This window comes from Hippocampus zosterae, chromosome 7 (assembly GCF_025434085.1).
Source record: "Hippocampus zosterae strain Florida chromosome 7, ASM2543408v3, whole genome shotgun sequence".
NCBI classification, from domain to species: domain Eukaryota; kingdom Metazoa; phylum Chordata; class Actinopteri; order Syngnathiformes; family Syngnathidae; genus Hippocampus; species Hippocampus zosterae.
Window position 1 is genome coordinate 25,501,557 of NC_067457.1, and position 23,706 is coordinate 25,525,262.

The 23,706-nt window shown below is 44.4% G+C and overlaps 3 protein-coding genes across 6 annotated transcripts; all 3 read right to left on the reverse strand.

Annotated features, from left to right (window-relative positions):
- Window positions 1-915: 915 nt before the first annotated feature.
- Window positions 916-2,308, reverse strand: smim12 (small integral membrane protein 12). Its single transcript, XM_052070257.1, has 2 exons — window positions 2,196-2,308; window positions 916-1,739 (listed from the first exon to the last, which is right to left on the reverse strand). Exons 1-2 carry the CDS (start codon window positions 2,278-2,280, stop codon window positions 1,459-1,461), a joined length of 366 nt encoding a protein of 121 aa, XP_051926217.1. The 5' UTR covers window positions 2,281-2,308; the 3' UTR covers window positions 916-1,458.
- A 124-nt stretch (window positions 2,309-2,432) lies between these two features.
- On the reverse strand, window positions 2,433-4,752 carry pef1 (penta-EF-hand domain containing 1). Of its 2 annotated transcripts, none has more exons than XM_052070219.1 (5): window positions 4,643-4,752; window positions 4,067-4,259; window positions 3,666-3,821; window positions 3,440-3,583; window positions 2,433-3,360 (listed from the first exon to the last, which is right to left on the reverse strand). In XM_052070219.1, the coding sequence occupies exons 1-5, from the start codon at window positions 4,661-4,663 to the stop codon at window positions 3,131-3,133; spliced, it is 744 nt and encodes a 247-aa protein (XP_051926179.1). In that variant the 5' UTR covers window positions 4,664-4,752; the 3' UTR covers window positions 2,433-3,130. The 2 variants fall into 2 exon arrangements, with proteins under 2 accessions (XP_051926179.1, XP_051926178.1); XM_052070218.1 differs by having other exon boundaries at window positions 4,574-4,678.
- Window positions 4,753-6,451: 1,699 nt separating this feature from the next.
- gjb9b (gap junction protein beta 9b) lies at window positions 6,452-9,337 on the reverse strand. 3 transcript variants are annotated; one of them, XM_052070211.1, is made up of 3 exons: window positions 9,234-9,337; window positions 7,918-8,413; window positions 6,452-7,837 (listed from the first exon to the last, which is right to left on the reverse strand). In XM_052070211.1, the coding sequence occupies exons 2-3, from the start codon at window positions 8,305-8,307 to the stop codon at window positions 7,370-7,372; spliced, it is 858 nt and encodes a 285-aa protein (XP_051926171.1). In that variant the 5' UTR covers window positions 8,308-8,413; window positions 9,234-9,337; the 3' UTR covers window positions 6,452-7,369. The 3 variants fall into 3 exon arrangements, with proteins under 3 accessions (XP_051926171.1, XP_051926173.1, XP_051926172.1); XM_052070213.1 differs by having other exon boundaries at window positions 7,918-8,367; window positions 9,234-9,254; XM_052070212.1 differs by having other exon boundaries at window positions 9,099-9,247.
- Window positions 9,338-23,706: the final 14,369 nt, after the last annotated feature.

A 23,706-nucleotide genomic window follows, 5' to 3' on the forward strand; every position in this document is an offset into this window, starting at 1 on the left:
TCAGGAGGTTGGACTGCACGGCTTTAGAACCCCCCCCCCCCCCCAAAAAAAAAACAGAACATCCAGCATCACCCGTTATCCACCTTCATCCAGCAGGAACAATGGCCCGCCTCTCAACACCCCCCCCCCCCCCCCCACTGATACTTTCCCAGGAGCCTCGGTGCTGAGTTCCCACAGTGCTGTCCAGTTTGGAGGAGTCGCTCCATTGTTACCTGTCCTCTGATTGTTCCCACAAGGACATAAACATACACCCTCCCTCTTCCTCTCGATGACAAGTCACCTCCATCCTTTTGAGTACCTTGCAGGACCTTGACGTTATTTCTAGCCTGAAAGTAGCTTCATTCCAAACCTGCGTTTCTTCAATGTTGCTTTTAACATTTCAGCCTTCATATGACTCACGATACGAGGGCTAAAATGGATTGGAATTTTTCATGGTCGTTAGTTTTAGTTTCGTTTTGACTTGGAGCTTTTTAATTCTCTTAGTTTTTATTTGTTGTTGGTTAGTTTTAAAGGGGTTTTTTTTTTTTTGGTTTGTTTGTTTATTTTAGTTTGACCTTCTTTCTTCTGTACAGACGGACGTCGAGCAATGCCGAAATACATTAAAAAATGTAAGACATTATTTGGTGAACAACATTTTCACCATACAGTACAGCAGTTTAGTTTTATAGACATAAGTTGTCGTAAGCATATTTTCAATATATTTCTATTTTGTATGTGTAGGTTTCGAAATAACACTACCATCAAAAGAATTTCACCAAAGCAACACAATTTAGTAAACTTCCCATCCCCGTTTTATCATTCAAGAGGTTGAAGTTCATCTGTCATGTGTTGGCTGCTTTCCCTCCTTCCGTGAACTTGGAAGTCATGGTCATCAACAATAGCCACTCGCATCAGGGCTGATTAACTCCCTACAGGTCAGAGTTGAACAATTCAAACTTTATTCGACCACTTTTCACATGACACACACAGGAAAGGCTCATTGTGCAAAGTAGATAACTTTCCATTATGAAAGTCTTGCTGTTCTAAACTATAACAATGCTACACACCTTCATTTTCATCACAGACCTCCGACACTGTTGGTTGATTCCCTGCATGCCATTAAAAAGCACCCCCCCCCCCCCCGCATAATACATTACTCAATCAATTATTCTTTGGTGACACAATTAGAGACAATGGCTAAAGATCAGAGCACAAGTATGACACTGTGTGGACATTAGTATCGGGTCGCATGGCTGTTCCAGATACAGGAAATGAAAAATGTGTGCCCATGGTGAGGAAACCGGTCACCAATGTGGGGGCAGAGAGGGCGTGTGCGCACAATATCTATTGTGATTCATCCGAAAGATGAAAAAATGTGGTCATTTGAGCACGCCTTGCTTGACTTTACCTTCAGTTACGCTGGATCAGGAAAATGTCTTCTAAGAATTGTGTGTGTGTGTGTGTGTGTGTGTGAAAGCACTAGCTCTTCTCAGGCCGGTTCCTGTTCAGAGCTGCTTTCGGCGTGAACTCCAGTTTCTCTTTGAGGCTAAGCACTTGCGTGCCGTCCATCCCGGCTTGTTCTAGCAGTTTCCTCTCCTCCCTCAGTTCAAGAATGCTCTTCTCCTCCTCGCGGGGTTTGGGCGTCCCTCTGATGAACCACTCCAGGTGGTAGCCCACCGCTCCCACCACAAAGGCCACGGGGAAGGTGACGTACGGGGCGTAGGTCCGCATGGCTGTCCAAACTATAGGCCACATGGCCGCTTTGGATGCCGGGATGAGGGGGAAAAAAATAGAAGCAAATTTGAATACGTGCATGCTTCAACCTCATTTCAAATACCATTACATGCTGTAATAGCTTGGTTAATTGTTTCCTTCCTTATTGGACTGCATTCCTTCAGTCCAGTAAGCAGTTGCTCCCCCTAGTGTTGCTCCGATAAAATGAACCCTTCATGTTTACTTACCATTCGCATTTTTTTTTGGATCACCTATATTTTTGTGTTTATTGTATACTTACCCAGTCGACAAATTATTTTGTGCCACAAATTAACTATGGGCACCATTCACGTTTACAGTGATGAGCAGGAGAAAACGAAAATATCGTCCGATAATTTACACCAGATTTTGCAGAGGTCCGCCGCCCGGGGGACGTCTTTTGTTTATGTGATTATCACTGCGGTTGTTGCATACAAGACCATTGTTTATGTCATTTGACTCACCTTTAACGCTTCGCGTTGGTGCCGCAGTCGGTGAACTTCCTGATTGTGACTTGATTGGTTGAATAGTCTTGTTCGTTTCAACCATGCGGTTGTTACGCCGTTTTTGCTCGTCTCGAGCACCGTCTAGCGGCCAAAGCGAGAGCACATTGAAAAGGGAAACGAAACATTGCGAAAGGTATCTACTTGAGCCTTAATGAGGGCACTAAACCTAAATACAACACAAAAAGAAACTAAATCTGGGCTTTATATATGTTTATTTATTTTAAAAGGTTTGTTCAAGTACCTTAAAAGTGCCATTCGCAAATGTTGATACGCTGATTGGTGAACAAAAGTAATCGAAACACCACCATCATCATTTTGGCATTCAGTAGAACATAAACCTCAATGGAATGCAAAATAAGTTATGTCAAACAGGCACAGGGCACATTTGTTGGAAACACCCTTGTTTTGATCAACATTTTTAGAATTGTCGGCAATGCAGTGGTATCAAGGTGCAAAAAATACATTTTGTGGGATCAGGATCACAAAATATTCACAAGTGGGAGTTGATAACATGTCTTTGATCCAAATTGACAACTTTACTACCCGTATGTAAATCTTTCACTAATGTAAAATACTGAAGAATTTGAATGAGGGAAGGATAGTTAGTGCCTATGAGGTATATGAGACTACGATGGTCAATAAACATCTTTGAGCATTGAGATAGGCTGTTGAAGCAAAAATGCGGCCAGAAATAGTAAACAGAAAGGCACCTGTGGTGATGATGCAAGCATTTCCTGCTATTTGTGAAATACATGATTCGTTGTTTGAATGGTGTGACTTAAAATGACATTGTCGTCTCTAGTTTGGCTTTCATGTCGCTAGAGCAACAAGTCACAGGATGTACTGGCTGATATGTCAAATGCTAAACTGCCATCTGGGGGGCCAAATTACGTTCACATGAGCCTGGTGATGGCACCCGAGAGGAAGTCCTCATAGTTAAGGCGGATGTTGCCCGTCATGGTGGTGTCTTTCTCCCTGAAGATCTGCGTCATGCTCTGCAGTTGGGTGCAGACGTGGATGAAGCGATCCAACTGCATGCCGGGACGCGCGGCATGCACGCTGAAGCGCCGCACCAGTGACTCGGAGAACTGGGGGCTCAAGTTGTAGCCCATCTGTGCGAGGGCTAAGGGGGTAGACGAGAGAACGGCAGGCGGGATGAGACACAGTTCTTGGGGTGATACACCATCTCCAGAGAGGGTTACCTTGGTGGAGCTCTGTGCCATTGATAGATCCAGAGCCGTCCCTGTCATACTGTTGAAAGAGTGCCCTCCACCTTTGCATGAAGTCCCACAGCGCTGAGAAGCCATAAAGGTCCATTCGGCCTGACCTTGTCTTGTCAAACATGTCTAAAAGGACATTCGGGTATATTTGAAATCGATCTAGTTGTAGTTTAATGTTGGTTGTGATGTTGATACATGGAGGACTCACTGATCATCATGAGGCATGTCTCATCATTAAAACTGGACCAGTTGGAGTTGACGAGCGCCTGCTTGAGCTCCTTCAGGTTGATGAAGCCGCTGTGGTCTGTGTCGACACTCTGAAACCACTGGTATGCCTCTGGGTTGACACCAGGGGGGATATTCCCTAAAGACAGAACAAGGGCCAAGAAACTGTTGAAAAATGTGAGGAAGGAAAAGGATGTGTGGCACTTCAAGGTGTACCCCGATGGCTTTAATCATAGGCTTCAGTAGGCTGATCTTGTTGGGGGGTGGGGGGGACCTGGGTGAACCTGCCAGTGTGGTGCTCATTTCACATCCATCATTTTAACGCAGGTGATGTGAGGCGCCGAGAAAAAAAGAGGAGTGATAAACAAAGAGGGCTGTAAGCACCTGAAGGAGGAGGATGGCGATAGGGTGCTCCATGAGGTTGGCCTCCGTAAAGCGCACCCCCTTGTCCTGGCCCATAGTAGCCTCCCGTTGGGACTGCTGCACCGCCATATGGAGCTGAGGGTGCAGATCCATACGGAGCCCCGGCTCCACTATAGGGGGCATTTGGTGCTGGGTGTCTTGCCCCTGGATAGCCCTGCAAGAGAGTGCATGGCAGAATTCATGGGACGAAAAGACCCCTACCCTCATAGAAAAGCGATGGATGAATGGAATTAATCCACTGCAGGAGTTACATGTCGGCTGTCCCAAACGTACTGAAGGTATATCAATTATAATATGACAGATGAAAAGCTCAATGTTTCTTTTTCCATTTCTACTTGTTGTACTCTCTGTTTCCGCTGAACGCAAGTCTTCGACCATAGTTTGTCTGACGTGAAGCCACAAGCTAACGAGTACTATTTACATTTCCTTCAAACGAATTAGCATAGAAGAAAACATGTTAAAACGTACAAGCAGAAACGGTAGAGGTGAGATAACTCTTGTTTCACACACAACAAAAAGGACAAAAATATATAGTACCTGACCGTAGTGGTAACTCATTTTATTTCCTTTTAGAAAAAGGTGGATCCTGATCGCTGTGAGAGGTGCCTATTGGTTCATTTTACCAAACTGCACCCATGCTCTTCACATTTGATTGGACAGTCAAACGCACCCATTTTTCTCGACTTTGATTGGATAATCAAGCGGTAGCGTGATGACGACATCGTCTTTTCTTTTTTTGTAACTTCTCTTTCTAAAAAAAACAAACAAAAAAAACAGTATTGCGCTTTCTAAAACCGGTGCCTTTATTTACCATTGTTTTTTTGTATTAAAAAGACAAAAAAGGGCGTTTAGAAATGACAAATTTCTCTCCTGACGTTAGGTTCATTGAAGATTCAACATTGTTGTTGTTATAGATATGTTAAATTCCATTAAACGCCTCAAATGGTGTGATACATTGGCACACCACTCAACAGCAACTGGTGGGGGCAAGGGACGGTGCACTTGACGCCACGGCCGATCCCAACACAGCATCAAAATTCAAATATAGGCTCACTTTCTGTTTTGCATTCGGAGTCGGTGCCTCTGCAGACATGGAAATCACCACACGTCACTGAGGTTCCGTCTCACAAATAACAGAGCCCATCCCTTTCAGTGAAAAGCAACACTCTTCCGTTCATTAGTCGCGCATTCAACAGTGTGGCATAGTTTTACTGACTCGTCATCTCTTTCACACCATAAACATGTGAATGAAATGGAGAATGTGTGAATGTGCTCTTTCATTTTTCTATTTCAGATCAGCTTTTTTATTTTTTATAATTCAGTGGCCGTGTTCCCACTCAGATTTACTTTCTATTATTCTGACATGTGCACGTTTTTTCTTCATAAATATTTGGGCAAATTCCGGTGCAGTCATTTTCAATTCAGTGGGCAGGACGGGTTTTTCTTTCTATATTGAAAGGTTCACAACAATATAGTCCACATCAGTCGACCGTGTGAGTTGATCAGCATTATTCGTCATTGGCTGGGTGTGTTTTCTTTCACTTTCGCAAACCAACATAAGACAATCTGCGGCAAACTGTTTTTCTCCCACCTTTATTAAAGAAAGTAGAAAATAATGAAGACAATCATTATGTACAGAAGTGCCTTTACCATGACATTTATTTTCATCACATTAGCTTTACATTCATTCTTTCATTGGAATCTGGGCATAAATACGTTTGCATACACAATGTACAAAAAAAAATAAAAATGGAGGAAAAAGGGCCATTGTCCTGTAAATTGTTCTAGTAACAGTGGCCAGATGCAACATTCTAGGCTACCAAGTTTTGAACAGAATTAAACACAACAATTGAACACACAACAACACACACACACACAGACACACACAAAGATTGCAGTGTCCACACAGACCTTGACTTCGGGGAAATTTTCCAGAAGGAACAAAAATAAAACGAGAAGAGGTAGGGGCCGTCTCCTGAGCCCCTGCCGATCACGCTGAAGTCTCCTTCGGTAAGATAGTGAGCCCCCCCCCCCCCCCCCCCCCCGGTTGCGTAATGAGACAGACTTAAAGTGCTTTGAGTGCCTTGAAGATGGAAAAGCTTCTGCAAGTTTAAGCCCATTTACCCATTAGGCCTGTGCAACACATTTGAACAACATATAGGTGGCGAGTAGGAGTAGTCGACAAATATATATAACTTGCGCTTGTACGCTTTCATTTGAGAACACGGTTATAGCGTAAGCGCAAGTTCAAGACAGCACCTTGGTAATGAGCTACGATGACAAATGCGGTATGAATATTACAATGCCACGATAGCTCGGCCCACATGTCCATTGACTAGGTAGTGAGTGGACCAATAAAGACAAAAAAAATGGGACCGGCTGGTATTTGAAGTCATTAAGCACAAACCTGATTTGTGTTTCTTTAAACATTGACATTCGTTCTCCACTTTTAGGCTTTATTTCTCGTCGACAGAGCCTGCTGGCTTGCTTTTCACGCGGTCGAAGGGGGGTCTTGAAGACGTGCCCGGGGGGGGGGGGGGGGGGGGGGGGGGTGACACTTTGGTGTCGGAATGCCCATGGCGATGTATTTCATTCATAAATATGTGAATAACAGACAGACCCTCGCAATCATTGGCTACGGTGTATGTGTGTATGATAATAAATAATAGTATTCATTCATTCATTCATCTTCCGAGCCGCTTGATCCTCACTAGGGTCGCGGGGGGTGCTGGAGCCTATTCCAGCTGTCTTCGGGCAGTAGGCGGGGGACACCCTGAATCGGTTGCCAGCCAATCGCAGGGCACACAGAGACGAACAACCATCCACGCTCACACACAGGGACAATTTAGAGTGTTCAATCAGCCTGCCATGCACATTTTTTGAGTGTGGGAGGAAACCGGAGCACCCGGAGAAAACCCACGCAGGCCCGGGGAGAACATGCAAACTCTACACAGGGAGGCCGGAGCTGGAATCGAACCCGGTACCTCTGCACTGTGAAGCCGACGTGCTAACCACTGGACTACCGGGCCGCCCTAAATAATAGTAATGAATAATAATAAAGCCCTTAAACAGTGGAGTCATTGGTATGTTGTACGATGCATAAATATGTGTACGATCAACGTCTCATGCCGCTCGCGTTATGTACTTGCATGCACAGACGATGCCTAAAGGCAGAAAGTCGTTCCAAGTATTTACAAGTCATCAGCAAATTGATGAATGTCTTTACGCTTGGCAAGAGGTGCCACGAAGAGTCTCTCGGAGATGCTAAATGTTCTCCACCTTGGCCTTTTCGTGCGTTGACTCATTTCGGGGTTCTTTTTCTCTCTCCTCTGCCGGCATGTTGTTGAGATTCTGGATGGAGATGGTGGGATCGACTCGGATTGAAGTTTTGGACCTGAATTCTGACCTGGTTGCCGCCAGGGGTCTCATTTCCCGATTGTCGGCGAACGCTTCCCTGATCATCCGATCGGTCTTCCTTTTGTGTTTGAGGATGCGCTTGCAGATGAAGTAGATCATCTCGGAGATGCACATGATAATGCAGACCACCGAGGAGACCACCATGAAGAGGGTGAAGATTTTTTTCTCCGTCGGCCGGGAAATGAAGCAGTCCACTGTGTTGGGGCAGGGCTCCAGAGAACACTTGGACACTCGGGGCATGTCGAATCCGTGATAAATATGATGGAGGATGTACAAGAAGCCGGCGTCAAAGCTGGTCTTGAAAATCAGGCTCACCTAATAAAAGGTAAAGAGACGCGTCGGTTTTCAAACCGGGATGGATGGTGAAATGAAACGGCTCCGTCGCCCATCCTTACCAAGTAGGTCCACCAAAGACCGCCGCGTTTCTTCCCGGGGTTGGCGTACAGATGAGCTCCCTTGTGCGAGGTGGCGTACTCCAGGTCTTTCTTCTGGCGATATTTGACGTGACATGTCACCAGTAAGGAGGGACAGGTGACGAAGATGAGCTGCAGGGCCCACAGGCGGATGTGAGAGATGGGGAAGACCGAGTCGTAGCAAACGGTGGTGCAGCCGGGCTGGGCGGTGTTGCACACAAAGTCCTTGGTCTCGTCGCCCCACACTCGCTGGGCGGCCACCACGAACACCAGCACCCGGAAGACGAAGACCACCGAGAGCCAGACCCGGCCGAACGCCGTGGAGTATTTGTTGACCCCGCTCAGGAGGGACTCCAACGCCGACCAGTTCATGGCTGCCGCCTTCGTCGGCAGACGTCAGATCAGTTCGAGGAAGTTTTCTCGGAGCTAGCCCTGAGGGGGGGGTGGGAGGAGGTCGGGTGAGCACTAGGAGTTGTGGCTGAAATGAAAAGTAAAAGTGTTGAAGGAGTGGCAAGACAAAATTCCCAGGGCAGGTGAGGCACGACAAAAACAAACCAAAAGCACCACAGAGCAAAAACGAAAGAAAAGAGAAAAAGGGAATTGCCGGCGTTTTCCTTTCAGCCGATCGAGTCAAATGAGGATGCGGCCTCTCTGAAAACGACAGCGTTTAAAAATGACGTTCAAGTTTTCAGACTTTTTTACCGAGTGAATTTATTCAGCAATGCGCAAACAGCTGGGGAGGAAAATTCTAATCTGGCTTTTTATGTTCTATGACGTGAAATGCGAGTACGCACAGCACACATTAATTGTTCAGTGAACTGTCGAACTGGTCGAGCAACTTGCTTTTCTCGTCACCGGGATAACAAGGTGCGGTCAACTGTCGACATTGACAGACTTTTTTTTTTTTTTTGGGGACTTGGACTCGGACAAAATGCGCCACCTAAAGAAATTATACATGCATATTTTTTCCAATTCCATTCTAATGTATTAAGAGATTGTTTTTTTAATTTAATTAAAAAATAAATAAATAATTTATTCCCCACATCAGAATGAGAATTTATTTAGCGAAATACGCAGCACACCTTCAAGCGTAGTCTTTTGCCACATACAAACGAGGATTTGCTTGCATCATGCTCAATAACTCGAGAAAAAAAACCCCTCACCTTTTTTTGTTGTTTTTCATGATTCTGAATGTGGCATCAAGTATTTTATCCCAGCAAACAGACACGAAAGAGATGACGTAAATTTCTTGAAGCGACGACGAGGACCTTTCGAGACAGTGTAAGAACCGTCCTTACCTTGACGGGGAAGCCTGGCGAATGAGATGAAAGGCTTCGGGTTGCTATCACAGGCTTGACTCCAGCTGGCCAATGATGTCATGGGTGGAGCTTCAACCTCCATGGAAACTTAGTTGCCTCGAGAGGATGTAAAGTAGATCTAGTTCAGGGGAAGTCCTACTTCACCTTTAATGGACCAGAGGCCAAAATATGGATCAGCAATGAAACAAGTCAGCATAATGTTGGGAATATTTGCTCCTTCCAGCCATGCATCATACTGGAATTCATTTTTTTGGGATATGATACAGTGCCCAACACTGTTTTCTTGACCTTCAAATATGATGTTATTTCATCTTTAAGTAGTGTTCAGTCAGAAAAATAATGTCACATGCTGCCTGTCGTGTTTTTTTTTTTGGAGTGATTTAATACAGTGCCACCAAACCTTTTTTTATTCCCCATTGATTTTTAAATTGCCACTTTTAATGCACTGGTACTGACAATAAAGATAATTAGATAATTTCCATTCCTTTCAAATACTTTTATTCAAGAGTACACAAAAAAGTAGTAATATGAAACGGACCAATCAGGAAGAATAAATACGCCTTATAATCCAACCATCATAATTTTGAAATTATGAACCTCCATACAGCGTTAGCATCATTGCATCGCGACAAAACGCTTCAGAAACACGCGTTTTAAGAGGGAAAATAATTCGAGCAATTATTCTGGTCTAAAATACCGTGTTTCATAAATGTACCCAATTTTCTTCCAGTAGTAAAACTTTTATGTTGAATTACCTACATCCAGTTTCAATGTATCACCGGAAAAGAAATGTGAAGAAATAAGAATGCCACTGCTGAAAGTATACTTCAAAGTCTATTATCGTAAACCGGGAGGTGGGTCAGTTTGGCCCCGGGAAGGAATAAAATCTTTCCTCCAAGGCATACCACTTTATCACGCACAATAAAATTAGAAGTTATACTTGAACTGCACCGAAGTTTGCGAAAACTATCCAGAGGTGCGTAGGATTTTTTTCCAAATGAACAATTAAATCACCTGCGAGAAGATGTCACGTCAACAAAACCTTGCAAAACCCACGCAAAAATTGTCTTTATTTGCCTCGGCAATGCCCTCATGATAATTCTCATTGCCGCCAACCTTTCCCGCATTGTTTGGATTTCGTTCCTTTGCGGTGTCGCTTGAACTACAGACGCGCCCACCCCAACAGCCAACAAACAGTCCCACCGATACAAAGAAGCGAAAAACAAAGACATGATACCTTTTGAAAGTATATGCACGTCAATCAATTCATGAAAAAGTGCAGTCGTGTTTGCTGATACAAAGATGGGAAAGTGCGGTGCAACGCAGGGTGGTTGAAATTGCATTTAAGGCGTGTGACAACTTTGCCAGCCGAGTCACAAAGCCAGATTTGCCACATTTTTACTGTGCCTGATCGCTGCATAATGCGTGATCGGATTTTGCATTGCATTTCGAAGTCGGAAAGAAATCCATCTGCAAAAAAAGTTGACCAATGGCCTCTAGAGGCCGCTAATGGTCCATTCTTGGCCATGATGCGTTCCACGGCTAGAAGGAAAAGCAATGCCAAGACCCAAAAAAAAAAAAAAAAAGACAAGAAAAGGATGCTCTTAAACAGAAGATGGATCATCTGAGATATGAGAAAATTACACTATCTGTTACTGGATGCTGTTAGAAAAAAAAAACACTTTTCACCTGATCTTACCTGCCTGCAGTTCGTGTACAGTATTTTGTTCTTCTACTTTCATATCTTTGCTGCTGTGAAATTGGCACTTTCTCCATTGTGAGACTAATCAAGGTTTTCTCGGGTTTTCTGTCCTAAAACCTAGTATGAGGCATCATGCCAACACATCTTTACGAAGACGGGGAGGCAGCGCCGGGCGAGTTCCGCCATATTTGTTAATGGATTCTCGACGCTCAGGCTAACGTGTCTGCCTGCACTGTTGTTTGAGTTTACGCAAAAGCCATCATCATTTCTGGGGAGTCACATTTGTTTTTCATTCGTGAGCTCGCATCTCAAGCCTCCACACAATAGCGTAACTGTCCGGGCGCAGACCAACTCATTTCTTTCTTCTCCGCTCTCTGCCTCACCATCACCCAATCTTCGGATTACACGGTCACCCCAATCCTAGACACGGGCACCGCTACTGTCACCCTCATTAGAGCCGGTGACATGGAGCCAACCACTTTCTGCCGTGTTGTTGACAAAGTCGCGTCTCTATTGTCACTTTGGATGATGGCTGCATGCCCCCCTCGAGAAGGTCGCCACCTTCTCTCGGCTTCTGTCTCGATGTCTGGTCCGTTTGTCAAGTGATTTATAGTGTTAATTAGTGGTCTGAATTTTTGGATCAATCTGTCATGGAAGTCATTTTAGTAAAAGAATAATCTGGAATAGACAACTAGCCCAGGGTGTACGCCGCCTCCGGGGTAAAAGTCAGCTGAATACACTCAAGCTCAGAATGTGACCTTAAAAATACTATGAGCGGTATATAAAATTGATTTATTATTGCTTATGAAGAAGTGCATTGCATCATTCTGAGACGTGTTATATTCTTATCTTGGTTTGGTGATGCTAAAAATCTAAATTCTAGAGACATTATTTATTATGATTTATTTTTATTGAAATCATATTTACTGAGTTGAATGTGTCAAGTGACGAATAAGATCATATTTGATCATAAATAAATTCGATATGATTGTCGATTTCAGAGTGCAAACTGTTTGGGAAAAAAAGTCAGAGTGAGACCTCCTTTTTATCGGAATTCCACTAATGTAAGCGCATCATTTGTCAATAGTAGATCTTTGATTGATTGCACCTGTGTAAAACAAGTTCTCGTTGCAGCTTGTTCCCGAATGACCCACAGAAGACGGTGAGTGTACTCCAAACACTTTCGTCTTTTGATCACACTCACACGTCCCTTTTTTGCATTTTGTTGGCACAAGAGAACTTTATAAAAGCAAGGAAAGTAAACCTCGTGTATGGAGTTTTCTTTACTGGGTCCCTGGCCGTCCAGCTGCAAGCATTCTCCGAATTGGTTCAATGGGACATTAATTGGAGCATCGTGATGGATAATGCCTGTGTGGCTTGTTGCTTTACAAGGGTAGACATTTTGTGAGTAGATTACTTTGCTATTTGCAACATATTCCGAAGACAACGACAAGACAATTTTTTCCAGCCACACCGGGTCAGATGACTTGCCCAGAATTTGCCCCAAAAACCAAAAATTGCAACTCAAGGGCGTCGCTCGTGGGGTATCAACGTACAGTATTCTTTCGATCACAACAGCAATGTACCCTTTGCTTCCTTTTCTCCATTCTACTCAATCACGCATGACCTTCTGCGACTCTCCGGCCACGTGAGCACAACGTGAACTCAAGTGTGGAGTTTGCTCTAAGTAATTAATGTGTTCAGCATATTTCGTGGGCATTTATGTCACATCCCCAATTCAAGTATGCAAAGGTTACAGATCCTCCAGACAATTAAATACAACAAAACCCGGCCACATGAAGGGAGGAGCTTCGCACTGAAGCTTTGCATGTGAATACAGTGAAAGTTTCAAGTGCATTAAAGATGAGTACAGTCGAACCTCGTTACAACGTACCACACGGCCAATCTGCAGCTTATGACGGTAGCTCGTTGTCACCATGTCCAATAAAATGGCCGCCAACGATGATGTACAACACGGTATGAACATTTGTACATGTGAAAACATGAACGTGTGATACAGTACAAACATGTCAATTACAAATATGTGTATATGAAGAAAACATGATTGTAACTATTTTGTGGTCGTTATGAAGTTTACCTTACGACGGTGTTCGTTGGAAGCAAATTCAGTCAATGGAAAATCAATGACATCAAATCGGGACCGTTAAGATAATATAAGATATCCTTTAGGGGTGAAGCCACCGCTAGCTTCATATTTGTTTGGACACGTTGCAGTGGAACCTGTTGCTTGTATCGTAAATTCTATTTTACCGATGACCACATTTGGACTCTGTGACTGATCCCAGTTTCGCTTGTTGAAAAAATATTTCTAACTTTGTAAATGTATACAACTTCTGGACGGCTTCCATGTTTTGTTGTTGTGGTTGTTGTTGTATTTTGGATTTTTCTTGGATCCAAAATCTGTTGGCTTGGCATAATAGAGTCGGATTGTGGCTATGTCAACTCATCCCCTCAAAGCAAACATTGCCCCGATGCCAAGTTTCATCGGGTATGTGGCAAGCAGATGATGCTAATCAAATGAATGGAGCTTGTGCCTGGCGGCCAGTTTGATCCGAGTCCAGCCAAAGTCTTAAATGGCACAAATGAGCAAATCTGGTTCATATTTGACAAAAGATTTTTAATGTCATCTCTGAGCTGAAAACAGGACATGACATACTCAGAAATGTCCTTTAAAAAAAAAAAAAAATCTATCTCTGTCCACGTCTTTGAGACCCTATTTCAAGGAACGACCTCATCGAGATGTACTGTCACTCTAGAAGATCCAAACATGCAAAGCACTCGCCATAAGTGGATGAGTCCGGGAGACGTTCGGGCTGGATGTTGACATTCGCTGTCTGCTTGGATGATCCTTCAAACGTAGAATCCACCCATTTTCGGCATCTTGCACATGCATGATGCTTCACGTTTGCTTGATTTCTTTATTTTTGGCCAATTAAAAAAAAAAGGTTCTTTTTCAGCCCATTTTTTGTACCTTGCTTCGTGACTGCTGCTTAATGTTGCGTGTGACTAATCTATTGTGTGTCTGTGAAGGGCCCTGCAATGACAGCCCTTCCCTCCGTCTGTCTCTGTTGCCAAGATACATCACAGATGCCATCCCCCTCGGTTCCTCATCTTCCACCATCGGCGCAACGACGACCGAATGTTACCTATGAAAGCGCCGTTGCAAATGAAATGTCTTGGCTTTAGTAACGTACGAGCTCTGTCTTGGCGGCAGGTCATCCCACTGAGAAAGCGATTCGAGCAATTTTTCTGAAATCTTGGCGCTTCTCAGTTTGGACTCTTTGCTATTTTTTTTTCTTCTTCTGTGCTTTCCCTTTCTCAAGGGTATCAGTGTTGAGCGTAATAACACTAGAACTGGTAAGGAATCACGATGCAGCTGTTTTTTTTAAAATTTGTCCTGTATTGATCATCTTACTGCCAAGTGACAAATCGTTAATCACATATTTATAATATCATAATTACCGATGCCTCAGCTTGCCATAGCTACCCCAAAAGTGAACACTTTTTTTTTTTTTTGCAACTTGTGACGTCAGCCATTTCCAAATGAGTCCCAAATGAAATTCCCCCCGAAGGCGTGGTGAGCTTTTTGATTGATGTCCATCCTCCTCACGGAACACCGACGTTCCACAGCACCACTCCAGTCGGGAAGAGACAATGCCGTTGACGGTGTGAGACTGCGGGCTGGCTCAGTCAAGCTCGGATCCCCCCCTCCCCTCACCCCCCTCCCCTTCACTCTCCCACCTCCCGTCACTGCATGGAGACTCCCCGATCTCACTCACGGTGCTTTTCTAGGTCAGCACGATGACGGCAACGCGCACATCCGCCACGGTGTGTGAATGCTGACAGGTTTTTAAACACACATGAGTGAAAACGCCGGTGTCCAAACCGATCCACGAGAAGCTGCATGCAATGCAGTTGACTTGAATTTTTTTTTTTTTTTTTTTTGGGTGGCCTCAACATGAAACGACATCACAGGCAATGGTGGGTTGTGGGTGGGGGGGGGGGGGCATGCCCAAGCGACAGTGGCACCGTAACCCCCTTCCAAAGAGCCTTCGTTTTCGCAGCTGTGACAGTTTTGGCACAATGGAGAAGTCCCCCCCCCCCCCCCCCCCCCCCCACCTCAAATGGAGAGAAATGCAACATCAGCAAGCCAGGAGGAAGAGCACTCGAATGAGATATTCCAGCGAGAGGGAAACAGACCCCAAAAACGAGGCAAACAAACAAAACGCAATAATGAGCATTCCCCTGACTGCTTTGATTGCATAACTCATCCGTGTTCACAACCGTCTCCCGAGCACCCCCGCTGGAGATGCTCTTGCGCTGCTTGCAGGCGGGCGCTGCGCTTGCTCCGTTAACTGTTTCCTTCATACTGGGAGGAAGCTTTATTTATTTATTTGTTAAAAAATGTGGAGGGCTATGAAGAACACAGCTTGCGGATTATTATCTTGAGCATCTTAATGTGCTCTGACAAAAGTGCCAGGAAGGAATTCATGGTGGGACTACCGTAGTTGACTCCAAGCGGACGAGCGAAAGGCCGACAGTAAAAGACGTGCCGTTTTAAATGAAGCAAAACGCAGGGCAATGTATTGTCTTGGATATCGGGGCAGTTGGTGGTGAACGGCTCCAAACACTTTGCGGTACGCGGTCATTGCAAGCTGTACATTTGGTTTGCTGCCTGCTGCCTATGTGTGTGTGTTTGTGTTCTTTTTTTGTCTGGGTGGGGTGGGGGGGGGGTGAGTGCTTGCTGTCAAACGGCGTCACATTTGAAAGGATTTAAACATTTAAAGTGCGGATGCTGTGGATGATGGTCTCTCCAATGATTCTGAGGTGGTTTTCACCTTTTGTTTTTCTGCCCGGCAACAGATGATCAGTGTTGCCGTACTAACAAAGCGCCTTCTTGTTCGAAAACACGCTCATGTGCACTTTGGTCGTTGTTGAACGAAAGAAGGATTTAAAGAAAGTCAAAGCTCAAGGCCTACTATGGTGGTTTGGAGGGAAAACTCAATTTTGAGACAAGTGGAAAAAGGTGATCTTTGATGCGAAGGACTCATCGAGAGCTTAACTTTAATGCCGGACACACACACACACACACACGCCGGCTCGACTGCATGAACAGTTTTCTTAATTCCGTGAGGCTTGAAGTGCGAAGATCTCTTTGCACGGCCACTTGGCCAGTTTTGCTTCCAGCAGCAGTCCAGACAGTTATCGGAGCAGCGAGTGTGAAATTATCTCTCAGAGCCGTGATTGTCCACTCGCGGCGGCCATTGCTCCCCCCCCCCCCGTAATGCCAACGACACTTTTTTTTCGACCAGCTCTACCATCTGTACTGGCGCAAGCTTCCAAAGATTCATGCTCTCTCTCCTCCTCTGACTTTTCGCGGAATTTATCCTCGTTAGCATTAATACAGTACATGAATTTCTTATTCGATTGGAGTGTTGCCAGCGTAGGCTTGCGAATGCTTTTCAAGTACACGCTCAACGGCTGCAACATGAGTGGAAGGTTGATGGAGACTTTGCAAGGTCGGATTTTATTACATTTGCTGTACTAGTGTGTTCAGTGTAAAGAAAAAAAAAACTTTCATTAGCTTTTTTTCTACGTATCCAATGTGATTTGCTCAAGGTGAGATCCGTTCCCTCTTTATCAAGTGAACATTTCAATCCAATTGCTAGTTATGAAAGAAAGGTTGACCTCTGACACTTTAGAAAAAAAAGAACCTATGAGGAAGGAGGTCTGATTAGCTCCAACACAGGCACCAACCCCCAACTTTGCAGTTGCACTCGTTTGTCACTAAATTGAAAAAGGGCCTATTGGCAAAGTCAGTCCTCCTGAACTTTCTTCCCCCCCCTGGAGGGCCACTGTCCTGCCTGTTTGCCATCTCCTTGGGCTGCAACACACCTGATTCAGATGATCAGCTCATCAGCCAGCTGTGAAGCAGCATTCAAACGATACTGAATACTGATACTGGAAAACAGGCAGGACGGCGGCCCTGGAGGACCGACTTTGGACACCCCTGACTTAAGGAATGAAAAGTCGCTTCTTCCGGAAGACAGGAAAGGACAGCATAATGGTAAAGTGTGGGTGTGGAACCGCACCTTTTCCTTTTCCCTTTCTTGGCCTCATTGCAACAAAAAGAAAACATTTGTCTGCCAACTGCGCTGGTGCTCGCTTGCTTTTAAGATTGAATTTGTGGTAATAGCCTTTCGAAAAAGGCTCGTCAGTTTGGCTTTAAGGATTGCATCCAGGCACCTTTCCTAAGCATTTGTAGACCACACGGGGATAGAAAAGGACATTTGCTATTTCCCAAAAATGAGAATCCCAACGGGCCCCGTCTTCGGTCTGCCTCGACAAGTTTCACACGTTTGGTTGTTGATGTGCTGTGAGCAAAGAGCCAACTTTTGCAAAATGTGAGCCGCCATAACTATACGGTCCGTGTCGTACCTCAGACCAATAGAAATACAGGATATGGGCAAGGTGCCACGGAGTTTGTCTTTTCGTCATGAATCGAATTCGTCGCCGCAAGCTTCATTGTTGTCGTCTCCATAAAATGATAACCGATCGTCAAAGTGCTCCTATAAAATCCAAGTGACTCGGGAGCTGACGTGTCCAGGAGACTTTGTCTGTTTACAAATTGCCCCATTTTGAACGAAAACCGTGGTTTGGGTGTAGTTATGGTATTCCATGAACGTCCCATTTGAAAGAGATTTGTAACCATTTCTTTGACGTCGAATTAGTGTGTTATTCCGAATCATACTCACAGTTCATTTGGCATCTAATGGGCTGACAATAACGGAGAACCAAAGATGGTAAAAGCATATCAACTGTTTATTAATAGCAATATCTAGGGGCTAACTTGGACGTGGCGGAACTCCCAATAATGTATACAAGAAATATATCATGTGAAATCGGTCCTCACTTTGCAACGATAGCTTCAACTCTTCTGCGAAGGATCAGGAGACCGTTGGAATGGAATTTTTGACCCTTTGTTCATTGTTTGATTGTCAGGTCACACTGATGTTGAACCAGAAGGCCCATCTCTCGGTGTCTGCGTCATTCAACCCTGATGTGTTCTGTTGGGTCAGGTTGAGGTCACGACCTTGTGCAGGACCTTCTTAATGGACCGACCATATTTTTCAGACCGCAAGGCGCACTTCCATTTTCTCAAGAATCGACAGTCTGCCTTATATATGGGCGCGGGCTTTTTACTCGGTCGTCTTTTATTCAAGTTTCTTTTGATTTACTTTCGGGCATCCAATCGCGAGTAAGCATCCTTGTTTTTGTCAGACCGGAACGACAACTACTTCCTGCTTCCGTGTCCAAGAGTCATGAGAAAGGTCGTCCTGCTAGCCTAATTTGCAGTCAGACCAAACTCCAGCTGAGCGTTTCCACACGATATTTCTGTCGGAAGCTAGCATAATGGCGCTAAATCAATCAATCAATCAAATGAACATATGGTACAATTTGAACATTCCTTTTGTTTGTGCACTGGCGTAGGGAACCTTGTTTGAATAAACCCACCAGATCAAAAATTAGAATATCACTTAAATTCTTATGCCGGTGAAGGCAGGTGAGCGAATACTTTTGGCGACGGAGTCTAGATTAGACCCAGCCCATCTCTTGCGCTTTGGTCCGATTGTCCAGTTTCGCTTTGCAGTGTCAGTGAGGCTAGAGTTTGGGCCTGAGGTTTCACATGTCCTCCAGCAATACGTCGTCTCGTATTGGCTTCAAAATCCTTCCCGGCTGCCCTGACGAGTGGTAGTCATGCATTCACACAGAAGTCTGTTGCCTCGGAGGCCATCAGCAGCATACGAGGCAGAGTGATGAAGACACAGACGAGCCTGGAGGATAAAAAAAAATAGATATATACATAGCTACGCTATATAAATGTAGCTTCTCCAGAGCAGTCGTATAATACAATATACGGCCTTCGGGTTCTCGACTCTTTCATTCAGCATTCATACCTTGGTTCAAGTAAATGCAAAATCCCCACCGACACGGCAGTACAGAGCAAAACATCCAACACACGTTGCGCGAGCCCATTTAGTCTTGACGATTCCCTCTTACCTATCTGCCAATATGATTTCTCACGAACCAGCTTGAATGCCACTTCTGCTCGTCACCTCAAAGCAAGCGCAGTAAAGATCTTCACGCGGCGGATACAATGTAAAGTAGCGTACGGTCTCGTTTGTATTAACGAAAATCGGGTAGTTCTGTTGTCACTTCACGATATGTTGTTTTCAGCTTTCGTTGTTTTTCTTGTTTTGATGCCTTGTGATGTCAGGAAAATAAACGGGGCGAGCCAAAGGGAGAATGGAACCGAAATGGATTTTGGAGATAGATGCTGTTCAATATTTAAGCTTTGTCATTTTGCGGGAAGGAGTGTTTGTTGTTGCCAGTCTTTGCAATGCAAAGTCGACGTAATAACGGGTCATTTGGGGTCATGGAACCCCGACCTCAGCTGTCACTTCTTACAACCGCTTTCAGAAGACGGATAACTGCACCATTCATATGAACATACAGAAGGGAGAGCGTTTCATTCCTTTTTGTTGTGCTCGGCACCGGCCCCTCTGTTTTTTTTTTTCAAGCCGAATCAAACTGCAATGTTATTTTAACCGCACTTCCATTATTACTTTCGTCAGTAAATTTCACCGATCCGCCAGTCCGTTCTATAAATAGAGATGCATTGTATTGTATGACTTGACACAGAATGGCCCTCCACATGGTGGCCAAGGGTGGAATCCAGTCCAAGTCGCTCGCACTCCTCCTCCTTTCTCCAGCCAATATCGTAAACCTTCTTTGTGGGACTTGCTTGCGATGCCTTCTCGGCATGGAATCCTGCGACTGGCCGTGCCATTCATACTTCACGGCGTGACTCACTCCGATGATAGCTTATAACTTGGGAGCCTTAATTCAAATGGCAAAGCGCTCTTTGATTTATACAAGTGTCAAACACGCTGGCCCTTGGCACCGCCGCACACGAACAAAGATGGAAATGATGTGAGATGTAATTCATGTGAATGCAATGGACAGCTATGAATGAGTCCCATGGCGACTACTCGGCGAATTGAGCAGGCCTGAAGGGAAAGACGTACGGAGGCGCGAGGTAATATCACCTGCCGCAACGCCGTATTTCATTGACATCATGTATGCAAACTGAATTCCCTCACGGGGGGGGGGGGGGGATGCTTGAAATCTCGAGGGGTGAGCTGTATATCGTCCATAACAATGCCACTGTCACAGCTCAAGTCTGACCTCTTCGACTCCAAAGTTGCCCGGCACCCTTTGTGTTTTACCGATACAGGCGGCCATCTTTTAGTATAATCGTTGATAACGCTGAGGCAGAAACTAGAAATTGCCTCTTTGATGGGGGCAATCTCTGGGATTTCTGAGGACCATATTGATGCCAATATTGCATTGAGCTCGATGGCTCTGACGTCGCGCCGTTCTGCAAACTGGATTGAGCCATCAGCAGCTATGCCGGGTGCAATTGCCTCAAGAATCAATGATTCAACGACCACGTCCGCAAAATGTCCTCCAAGCGTCATTAAGCAAATGCGAATTTGCCGATATAATAAAATCCTGCAAAATTGCTCAAGTATAACTAAAGCGGTTCATCAATAAAAACATTGGAGCTTTTACGTAAGATTGAGAGTTCTCGTCACAGTTGAAGCGAAAGGCAAGCGATAACTACATGTGAACCCAGCAAGTACTGCAAATGATCGAAATAGAGTGGTTGTTTTTTTTTTCTGACATTTGCATCACAGATTTGTTCACAACTTCTCCCTCTCTTTATTCCCGACACGCTTGAAGAGTCCCACTGCTACCACTTGCTGCTTTATTTATTTTACCAAAACCTGATCTGCACTTCACAGAACAATCTATTTATTCTTCTCTGTCCCAGCTTAGCTTTTGTCTCCTTCTACTGTCTTTTATGTGATTTAAAAAAAATATACATATATTTAAAGTTAAGCAAGCAACGTAATCAGAACATTCATCCAGCTTCTTTCATCTAAGATTCAGCTTCTTTCTCAAGAGCACCTTGAAACAGTCATCCGTGTCTTTGTCCCATCTTGGCTGCATGACTGTAATGCACTTTACCTTGGAGTCAGCCAATCCTCCATGAAACATCACCAGTTGGTCCACAATGCTGCTGCTTGCTTCTTGACTGGTACTCGTAAGAGGGAGCACATCACTCCAACTCTGACGTCCCCTCAGTGGCTCCCTAGACATTGTAGACATCCTATTATTATTGTTGTTGTTGTTGTTTTTTTCCAAATCTTTGAATGGCCTGGCCCCAACTGACCTCTCTGAGCTTCTCCAGACCTGCCTGGTGACTAAGGTCGGCAGACCCAGACACTATTCGAGGTAGCGAGACCTAAGCGGAGGCTCAGAGGGGAATGGAGTCTTTTCTGTTGCCGGTCCGTCTCTTCAGAATGAACGTTGGGCAAGACCCCCTCGTTGCCCATCTTGAAAACTCCTCTTGGAACTCATTTTTAGTCTTTGGCTTTTGACTCGGCATGATGCTTGGTTTTTAGCTTGACTGTCTTTGTGCTAATGTATTCTTTTATTGTTTGATGTCGACAAGCAATGAGACAAGCGGCGGTTGTTTTCAACTGCTCTACAAATACACTTGACTTGAGTGCTGTGAATGTTTCGTCCCCATCAAAGTGTCTTTTAATAGGGATCTGGAAGCATCACATTATTTTCCCGCCCCGATCATGTAGTTTAACGGTGCCTTTTATTTCATGTACCAATGAAGCATATTTTCATGGGACTTTAATATGATTTCCTTCCGAATGTAATAAATATACACCACATATTGCTTTTTTTTTTTTTAATGTAAAAGGATTCATTAATCACGGTGCTAATCAGCCCTACCAATATAAACACTTGCACAATTTAACATTTCAGCAGCCAGTATTTGCAACATTTGGACCATGCAGTGCACCACAGCAGGGGGTGAACTCTTAATCTTATTAGCATTCCACACATCTTGTCCGGAATTGGTATCGGGGGGGGTGGGGTGTGTGGGGGGGGATTCCCTATTTAATACCCATTGCGAGTAAGAGTTCCTTAGAATAGGAATTAAATTACCCCCCCCACTCCCCCACCACCAGCACCCCACTTCTGACACCACAGTGACCGAAATGTTTCACAACATTGCTGCAACACCTCCGATACTTTTTCCTTGACTCGTGTCTGTGTCAAAACACAAGACAAGGCCTTGACAGGAATCGGAGCACAATGTCATCTTCCATTGTTAAGAGCGACATTGACACTCCTCCTATTTCTCTGTGTTACAGGGTTGACAAGAGATACAACGTTCATTTGTACCACGCGGCCAGAAAAATCTTTGCACATGGACTACTGTACAGTATAGATGTCTCGGCTCTTCGCCAGAGGACAAAGAAGATATGACCGTGAGTACAGTTTTGTGTTTCTACCGTTTTGTTTCTTATGATCCCCTGTCTGGATTCAAGGTAAGAGTGCGTTAAATATGTTTCGTGGAAAGTCTGTTTACATTTCATTGCCATATCGGTTTTATGCGGGTGAACTCATTTTTCAGTTTAAAAATGCAAATTAACGTGGCTAGTTGGTGTAATTATGTGCAAAGACTTGTGATGGTTGTATATGAATACGCCTCTGTCTAAAGTTTTCCCAAAAGTAGCTGTTTTCATACTTTTCCAAATTAATGTGCTCCTCACACCCTGACGCTGATCCATTCAGACAATCGAGGAATCGATAAATGAAGAGGTCACTCTTGCCGGCATCTCGGCCAATTCTATTTCCTAGCTTTTTATATACAGAGTCCAGCTTCGCTTTCGCATTCGGACAAGCTCAGATGGAACTGAGGAAACAGAATTGTCTGTTAATTGTGTTAATTGTTAAATGTGCCGTGATCAAGGTGCAGATTCTACTGGATGCGATTGAAAAGAAACTTGAGGGGATTCACTTTTTATTGGATTATTACTGTATTGCTTTTGTTGTTATGTCATCGATCGTCACGCGATTGTCTGAAAAATTCCGGGAACTATAAAATAAATAATGGCAGATCTGTGTCAAGGTTGTTGATGGATAGGAGTGTGGCGGTGGCGGTGCATTCATTGTCATGCCACTTTTCTTAATGATGTGTGTTTAAAATGGAGGCACGTGGTGGCAGCGGAAAATAAAAACACTTTTGCAAAAGCACATGATCCAATCAGCTGATATGGATAATGAATCGCCCAAGCGACGTGCATCAGTTCTTAGTCATATGCCTGCATTGTGTATGTGCGTGCGCGCTGGGGATTGTGCTCACTCTTCCAATTAAGTGCTTTTTTTTTTTTTTTTTTTTTTTGCCACGTTGTTTGCTTCTCTCCTCGCAAACATGTTCAGATAAACAAATAGACTTTGTCAGACGTTGAACGCCCTCTTGAAATAATTATTGATGGAGGATATAAATAGCAATATGCTAATATTAGGATGATTATTCATATTAAAAGTATTATATTCATATTATGTTTATGTTGCGTAGCGTTAGCTGACCTTTATTTTTTTTTTCTCGAAAGGAAACATTCCGGGTGGTTGAAGGCAGCAGCACTGTCCTCCGTTTATAGCCGGTGGTCATGTGCACGCGTTGCACTTGAAACCGACGTGCTACTGACAAAGCTCACCGACAGGATGTCTGTTGACATTAAACTTCACCTCGTTTCACAGTATGATGCAAATGAGGTATGCCGATGGCACTCCGCA

Bases quoted from the DNA above. Each gene is read 5' to 3' on its own strand.
- smim12 (XM_052070257.1), bottom strand. From the start codon at position 2,280: ATGGTTGAAACGAACAAGACTATTCAACCAATCAAGTCACAATCAGGA. The intron at 1,740-2,195 runs GTGAGTCAAATG...CGGCATCCAAAG, and splicing joins ACCAACGCGAAGCGTTAAAG to CGGCCATGTGGCCTATAGTT.
- pef1 (XM_052070218.1), bottom strand. From the start codon at position 4,663: ATGAGTTACCACTACGGTCAGGTACTATATATTTTTGTCCTTTTTGTT. The intron at 3,584-3,665 runs GTGAGTCCTCCA...ATGTCCTTTTAG, and splicing joins GACATGCCTCATGATGATCA to ACATGTTTGACAAGACAAGG. The intron at 3,361-3,439 runs GTAACCCTCTCT...CTACCCCCTTAG, and splicing joins TGGCACAGAGCTCCACCAAG to CCCTCGCACAGATGGGCTAC.
- gjb9b (XM_052070211.1), bottom strand. From the start codon at position 8,307: ATGAACTGGTCGGCGTTGGAGTCCCTCCTGAGCGGGGTCAACAAATAC. The intron at 7,838-7,917 runs GTAAGGATGGGC...ACCTTTTATTAG, and splicing joins GTCTTTGGTGGACCTACTTG to GTGAGCCTGATTTTCAAGAC.